Source organism: Sinocyclocheilus anshuiensis, unplaced genomic scaffold (assembly GCF_001515605.1).
Source record: "Sinocyclocheilus anshuiensis isolate Anshui unplaced genomic scaffold, SAMN03320099.WGS_v1.1 scaffold246, whole genome shotgun sequence".
NCBI lineage: Eukaryota > Metazoa > Chordata > Actinopteri > Cypriniformes > Cyprinidae > Sinocyclocheilus > Sinocyclocheilus anshuiensis.
The window spans coordinates 2,198,209-2,205,967 of NW_015542356.1; the positions used below are offsets into that span (position 1 = coordinate 2,198,209).

Genomic DNA, 7,759 nt, shown 5'->3' on the forward strand with positions numbered 1-7,759 from the left:
AAATTACAGGAATAAATTACATTTTAAAATATATTTAAATAGAAAACAGTTATTTTAAATAGTAAAAATATATCAAAATTTTACTGTTTTTGCTGTACTTTGGATGAAATAAATGCACGCTTGGTGAGCAAAGGAGAAATTAAAGCATTAAAAATCTTACTACTCAAAAACTTTTGACTGGTAGTGTGTGTGTGTGTGTGTATATATATATATATATATGTGTATATATGTGTGTGTGTGTATATGTGAATATGTATGTATATTATTATTATTATTATTTTATTATTATTTTTTTTTATACAATCCTTACATGAGAATAGCCTCAGCTGCTGACATGGCATTAAAATCTAAACTACCTACCTACATAAGCATAATAAATAAACAGACAAGTTTCTTATCATTTAAGATATTAAGTTAATTAAAAGACTACAAAAAAATGAAAAAGTCCAAAAAAGATCATGTAAAAAAAAAAAAATGGATTACATGAATAGGGAAAGAAAAAAGTATAAATAAAAGGACGAACTTTGAAATAAAAATACAGTATAAAAAATAAATGTTGATCATACATATTGCATTGAAGGCAATGTTCCAACTTAAAGGCATGTTTCTATTAACATATAATTGCCTAATATGCTTTAGATCATCATCCTGTCTATTGAGAAGTTCACAGAATGAAATAATAGTTTTGTGGTACCGTGGAAAGAAAAGAAGAGGAAAATGAGTCACCTCTCACTCTAACCTCAAGATGTAGACAAATATAGAAGCTGAATAATGAAAGATGTTTGACCTCATTCTATATTTAATAAAATCATGTGAGACGTCTTGTAGTAAAAACAGTAAAAAATATCCAATTTGCTAAAAAAACAAAACAATATAACATATAAGCACGTTAAGATTTCAAGATGTATAACATGCATTACATCTTACATTTGCTCAAATACCGGCTGTGATTTTCTTAATGGCTGTGCAGATATTTGGCATGTTTGTGAGTCTTGTGTTCTTAGGTCAGGCTTTCACCATCATGCTTGTGTACATATGGAGCAGGAGGAACCCAAACGTGCGCATGAATTTCTTCGGCCTTTTGAATTTCCAGGCCCCCTTCCTCCCGTGGGTGCTCATGGGATTCTCTCTGCTGCTGGGAAACTCCATCATTGTAGATCTTTTAGGTGGAGACTTGTGTGGATTCACAGATGTATTAACTTGTCTTGTGCTGATACTTGCATTGACAATAAATTAGTCCAATTTTGTTCATTATTATTTGTCATTTTAATATGAATTTTTAAATACTAATGAATGAATCTGTTGTTGGTATTATATGTTCTGTCTTTCCATTAAAGGCATCGCAGTGGGACATGTGTACTACTTTTTGGAGGATGTGTTTCCCAACCAACCAGGTGGAGGCAGATGGCTGAGGACTCCCTCCATCCTGTGAGTGCTAATGTCTCATGTCTTCACAATGTCAAGGGCTTATATGTATTCAAGGCAAATGGTGTATACACTACCATTCAAAAGTGTGGGATCTGTAATTATTATGATCATTTTTTTTAATGAACTACTTTCATTAAAGAAGTTTTTTTTTTTTAAAGGGGTCATATGATGCGATTTCAAGTTTTCCTTTCTCTTTGGAGTGTTACAAGCTGATAAGATATCAGTGCATAGATAAGATCCCTGAAGTTGCAAAGACTAAAGTCTCAAAACCAAAGAGATATTCTTTATCAAAGTTAAGACTCTGCCACGCCCCCCTAAAACGGCTCGTTCTAACACGCCCCACATATCTACATCACTATGTGGAAATATTTGCGTAATGCCGCCCAAATGTTCACACAAAGAAAGAAGGCGTGGTTTCAGTAACCGCAGTTAGTGTTGAAGCAGCCATGTCAGGGAGATGCTGTGTGTTTCTAGGCGAAAGCAAAAGCACTTTATTTGGCCTTCCGAAAGTAGATTGATTTAGGAATCTTTAAGATTACTTACAACAGAACAGCAATGCATTTTATGGACGACCGTTTCTCTTTAAAAAAGCATCATATGACCCCTTTAATGTATTAAAAATGAATCACTGTTTCTACAGAAATATTAAGCAGCAGAACTGTTTAAGATAATAATACATTTCTTGAGCACCAAATCAGCATATTAGAATGATTTCTGAAGTATCATGTGATTCTTCAAAAATCAGGATTAAATAGCATGCTAAAATATATTAAATTAGTAACATTTATTTTAAATTGTAGTAATATTTCCACTGTTTTATTTTATATATTTTTTTTATTTTATTTTATTTATATATAGACTTATTTCAAAACATAAAAAAAACAACCCCAAAGTTTTGCCACACCATCAGTAACCATTATATAAAAACTTCTAGATAATATTGTAGTCTTTGCTTTGAAGTAAAACACCCTTTTTTTCTACTTCTCCAGTAAGATGCTGTTTGATACACCTGAGGAAGATGCCAACTACAACCCTCTCCCTGAGGACCGTCCAGGAGGCTTTGCCTGGGGTGAGGGTCAGAGACTAGGAGGCTAGTCTCAGCCCCCTGTGCCTGCCACTTAATGGACATCTCTGACAGCAAGAGAAAGAAAATCTTCTTTTTCTCGACTTGTTTCTCTTGTGTACAAAGGAACAGGAGCTCCACCGAGCAAGAGGGAGACTTGTAGTTTGTGTGCACGGAAATCATACGCCTCGAAATGTCTGCAAGGCCCATAACGCTCCTGTGACTGTGGGCATGGGTTTAAAAAAAAGAACTGACTTTTGATATGTTGCTGTTGCTGCCCTGAACAACAGCGATTACAAATCGAGCAGCTGTGAAAGACAAATATCTATTGATGGTCACCATTTCACTTGTTTCTTTTTTGTTTTGTTTTTTAAGAATAAATGTATGGAATCAGTTTAAGAGTACTGCCTGTTTGTGTGTTGTTTTTCCTTTAACAAAAATCATTTTGATTCACTGGAATAATAAAATAAGTACACCGTAGTATCAGACATGAAATGTGTCAGTGCAGATCATTAAAAGGCTTACTATATAATCCATAGGCCTATTGAACTTTTGAATATTTGAAAAATTTAACTTTTGAACTATTGAATAGGCCCACTTCCGTGCAAATGTCTCATACAGTAGAGTGCCTCAACAGAAAATGACAAATCAAATGACGTTTTTGAAAGCTGTATTACATTTCTAACAATGGGAAGTGAAAGTAAACACACCTGTAGTTTATATGCTATTAGAACTTGTTTTTGCTCAAATAATGTACAATAGTAGCTTGAAGGAAACTTGCAGTTGATTTCAGGGTCCGCTCCTGTGTCCAGCTGAAGGGAAAGTCATTGATTTTGTGTCTTTTACCCTACGTCATCATAGTCCTCGCTGTCATAGTTAACAGGGATTTCAACGTCGTCATAATCCTCAGAAACAGCGTCTTGGTCTTGACTTTTAGTCTCGACGGTGGTGTAGTGTGGAGTGAAGGTGGGTTGCTGCGGGGCAGGAAGGTTCGACTCATCCTCAACCTCCACATAGTCTGACCCAGGCTCCAAATCCTCATAACCCTGATCCACTGGAAATTCAGATAAGAAATTAAACTGGTTACATTTCTCTTATTCTGAGCTCTTATTGGAAAAATCCCATGGAAGTCAACGGCTACGATTAACTCACAAATGTTTGAAACAATATGAGTAAATGCCGACAAGTTTTTATTTTTGGGTGATCCCTTTAACACGAATGAAAACGAGACGAAACGTGCGGGATAGACTTAACACTCTATAGTCCTAGATCATGTCATTTTGGTCAACTCACAACTCGCTGTTAGAAAGATGTTTAAATAATAGGAGTAAATGTACTGCAGTTCTGTCCCTCGCTGCCTCATTTTTATTCCTTTAAAAAATGAAATATGGCACTACCCTGACAAGCAATTGAGTGCAACTTGAGCCATCAATATTTTGATCAGTTTTCCTGGAGAAACGGACAATTATAAATAGTGGCGTCAAAATCGCATCTAAAATAAAAGTTTTTGTTTACATAATATTTGTGTGTGTACTGTGTATATTTATTATGTATATATAATATATATTATCCGGCAAAGGGTAAGTATCGCTTTTTATTTCTCCTCTTTCCTATTATTTGTTTCACTTCTGTTTCAATTTTTATAACCATTTCTTACTATGTGTAAGTTGTTGTTTTTTAGCATGTAAGTTTGGCAGTGTTATTTTTTAGGATTACTGATAAACTACTGTCGTTTGATTTGTATTATTTGTATTTGTTATTTATTTTAATTTTAGTTCAATTATGTCTGAATTTATTATGTCTGTATAGGCCTTTTAAGTTTTTAGTTTTATTTCATTTAGTTTTAGAGATATTTTAATACTTCAACAAACTAAATGGAAATGAAATAATATACAGTATATATTGAATTTATAAATGTGTATGTACATATACAGTATATATGTATGTGTGTGTGGTTGTACATACACATATGTAGTTTCTTTGGTGTTTGGCTTAGTGTTATGTTAGAATCATTATTATACTCATACCTTTTGCTCTTTAATATTTTGAATTGTTTTGAGCTTTATTTTTTGTTTTTCATTTCAATGTTAAGTTTTGAAATTTTGTTGTATGCATTTGTCACTTTTATTTAATCTCTTTATTTTAAAAAATGTGTATAGGTCATATTTATAAAGTTTGAGCTTTTAGTTTTGGATCTGTTTTTAGTTGTTTTAATACTACAATTGATTGCTTCTGTTGTCCTCATTTGTAAGTCGCTTTGGATAAAAATAAATACACACACATACAGTATATATATTGAAAATATTTACATGTATATATTTATATTCATATTTTTTCGGAAATATATGCATGTATGTGTGTGCATATATATATATATATATATACGTAATAAATATACACCGTACACACACATATATTATGTAAACAAAAACTTTTATTTCGGATGCGATTAATCACGAGTTTGACAGCACTAATTTTAAATAGGCCTATTTATAGCTGTTTAAAGATAATTTTGTCAAAGTTAAGGAGTAAGCAGCATATAGATGACCTTGAGTTCAAGAAACGCTTTTTATTTATGTTCTTTATTAATATTTTTGCTTCTAAAAGAAACTGAAAGGAAGGGGGTATGTCATTGCGGCTCTGTAGAGCGAGGTAAATGAGCACATCTATGAGAATATATAAAAACAAAACTGACCAGATTCCATGGATTTGAACTGATCTCTGGGAGGTAAAGGTGGTTTCTCTATCTCACGCTCTTTATGATGAACTTGGTTGTTCCTGTAATGAAAAAAAGTAATTTATTGTAAACACATTTTTGTGTATAAGCATCTAGTCTTATATAAGCTTGACAGACTTACTGTTTTTTTAAATTTGTGTCACCGTAATGATTTGGTTTTGCTTGTGTACTGTACCAAGCAGCTAGAAAAAGAGGAAGCAAAGATTGAATGATTGAAATTAAAAAGCATAATGTCATACTTTTTACTGCACTTCATTTCATAAATAAAAGTTGTTGTTTGTTTTACCTTTAATACTTAAGAACATTAAAAATGTAGTACATTTTGTACTCAAGTAAATCTTTGAATTAATTTTACTTGAGTAAAAGTAAGATAGTAATAGATGTCTAAAGTAATTAAGTATTAAATGATATTTAATATGAAACGTAGTGCAGTAAAAAGTACAATATTATGCTTTGGAATGTTGTGAAGTAAGTTTTCTAAAGAAAAACACTCTGATAAATTACAGACACCGGAAAAGTACTTTTACAACAGAGTAAAAATACTTCACTACTGTCCGCCTCTGGTTATGTGAAATGACACAGACGGTTGTTTTCTGCAGCTGTATTTGAGTTTCAAATCATTTAGTTCAAAACCCTATTATATTATACTAATTTTTTGTGAATTCCTTCTTTTTTTAAGTTAAATGGGTGTTAAATTAACTAAACTGATCTAAATGAACTACCATTTCCTAGCCAATAACAGTGGAAGTATTATTTATATTTACTGCAGTAAAAGTGTGATAATTAACTCCTGTTCAACAGACATATTTTACCTCTTTTACTGATGCAAACATTGATGATTATGAAAATCATTACTATCACCAGAGAGACCAGAATGATGGCCAGCAGTAATGCTGTCCAGAAATACTGACGTAAAAACTCCATCTGTGAAATGAAACATATAGAAAATGTTTAGATTCTATGATATATCACTATTAGATTAGCATATTTTGTTCCTCATTATGATAAATAACATATCTAACGCACTAACTTCTACGAAACTCCTGCTACTTCTTCTTTTCAGAACTGTTCAGGCACATGCTTGAAGTTTCTTATTTTCCAATCAGCTGTGTTTCCTGGGTGGAGAATGTTAACCTAGTTTTAATATGCTTCCAAAACATGCTTTCAATAACTATTTTGCTATTTTAATATGCTTTCAAAAGCTATTTCGTAATGACAGAAAACGAATCCCTATGTGGTAATGAATACAGTCGTTTTCATTTGTAATATTTCAGATTTATCTCTATGGCATAAGCAATGTCTCTCTAGCTCTATCATGCACACAACACTCATCCTGCAAGAGACCAAGCTTTACACATGATTAACTGACTTCCTGCATCATTCTTTTATTAGCACTGGCTTATGCGATGCGACCTAATGCGTCCTACTCAGCTGACCTTCTCAGTTTTGGAATTCATTTATTTTAATAGTTTAGTATTTAGGATTTTAATAATGTACAATATTTTCACAAACAGAATTAGAAAATAGACCATTATTAATTGAATCATTCTCAGTTGGTAAAGTGCAGATTCACACAATCCAAAACCTTAAAACAATTAATAACGTTGTAAAGGAATATTGTATATTGCAACGGAAATATTGTAGATAATTCACTGCATGGATCTCAGATCTTAGATTGGTTTTAATAATATAAAGGAGCTTTTCAGATTGACAAACTTCAGTAACCAATACATTATTGTAGTGATGTTTTTCTGTATTCTAAATCACACTGAAATTGCTATTAATTTATAATCTACACTTGATTTTAATGTACTACATTTTTTCATTATAAAAACTCAACTGTTTTATAACGGCTGTTTATGTGTTTGTGAAAATGAAAATAAGAAAAAACATAATTACCTTTGTCTTCAGTGTAGATCACATCAGTCTTCTGTACATGTTCTGTAAAAATGGCAATTACAGAAGTGTCACATACATCTGGGAAATGTCAATAAATGATTAAATTCTTCAGAACTTCCAGCCTCTCTCCACCCACCAGTCCTTCTACATAAGCTGTAGGTCTGTGTGACTCAGGGTGTTGTCAGGCAATTGTACATCGACTGTGTGTGTTTTTAGTGTGCTGTGGGGAGTTGAATGAGAGAGAGAGAGAGAGAGAGAGAGAGAGAGACTGAGGGATGGTATAGCCTATAACAGGAATAGAACTTCTGCTATTCTGCAGAGATCTGAATCCGAGCACGTAATTCGCTGTCAACTCAAAGGGGGGCTTCTATATGTTTATATTAGGTGTGGCCTCAGGGATTTGTTTGTTTATTTATTTGTGGTACAGTGGGTGTGGCCACCACAAGATTTGGTGAAATATTCATGAGTTTATTTATATATTATGTCAACATAAGCCTTAGGTCTGTGTGTCTCAAAAGTGTATTGTTAGAATCCACCGTTTTTAGTGTGCTGTGTGCAGGGGCGCCGCTAGCAATTTTGGGCCCTATGAAAGAATATGAGGTTGGGCCCCCTACCGCACCAAACATACACTA

The 7,759-nt window shown here is 33.0% G+C and overlaps 2 protein-coding genes across 2 annotated transcripts in view; one reads left to right on the forward strand and one right to left on the reverse strand.

The window, feature by feature from the left end:
* Positions 1–2,879, forward strand: part of derl2 (derlin 2) — a 6,651-nt gene extending 3,772 nt beyond the window's left edge. Inside the window, exons 5-7 of the mRNA XM_016490566.1 lie at positions 971–1,166; positions 1,338–1,428; positions 2,418–2,879. Of these exons, the coding sequence (XP_016346052.1) occupies positions 971–1,166; positions 1,338–1,428; positions 2,418–2,523 (393 nt within the window). The 3' untranslated portion in view covers positions 2,524–2,879. The remainder of the gene's footprint in view (positions 1–970; positions 1,167–1,337; positions 1,429–2,417) is intronic.
* A 3-nt stretch (positions 2,880–2,882) lies between these two features.
* LOC107691761 (SLP adapter and CSK-interacting membrane protein-like) lies at positions 2,883–7,146 on the reverse strand. The gene is made up of 6 exons (XM_016490567.1): positions 7,128–7,146; positions 6,259–6,343; positions 6,041–6,152; positions 5,350–5,410; positions 5,187–5,269; positions 2,883–3,545 (listed from the first exon to the last, which is right to left on the reverse strand). Exons 3-6 carry the CDS (start codon positions 6,150–6,152, stop codon positions 3,334–3,336), a joined length of 468 nt encoding a protein of 155 aa, XP_016346053.1. The 5' UTR covers positions 6,259–6,343; positions 7,128–7,146; the 3' UTR covers positions 2,883–3,333.
* Positions 7,147–7,759: the final 613 nt, after the last annotated feature.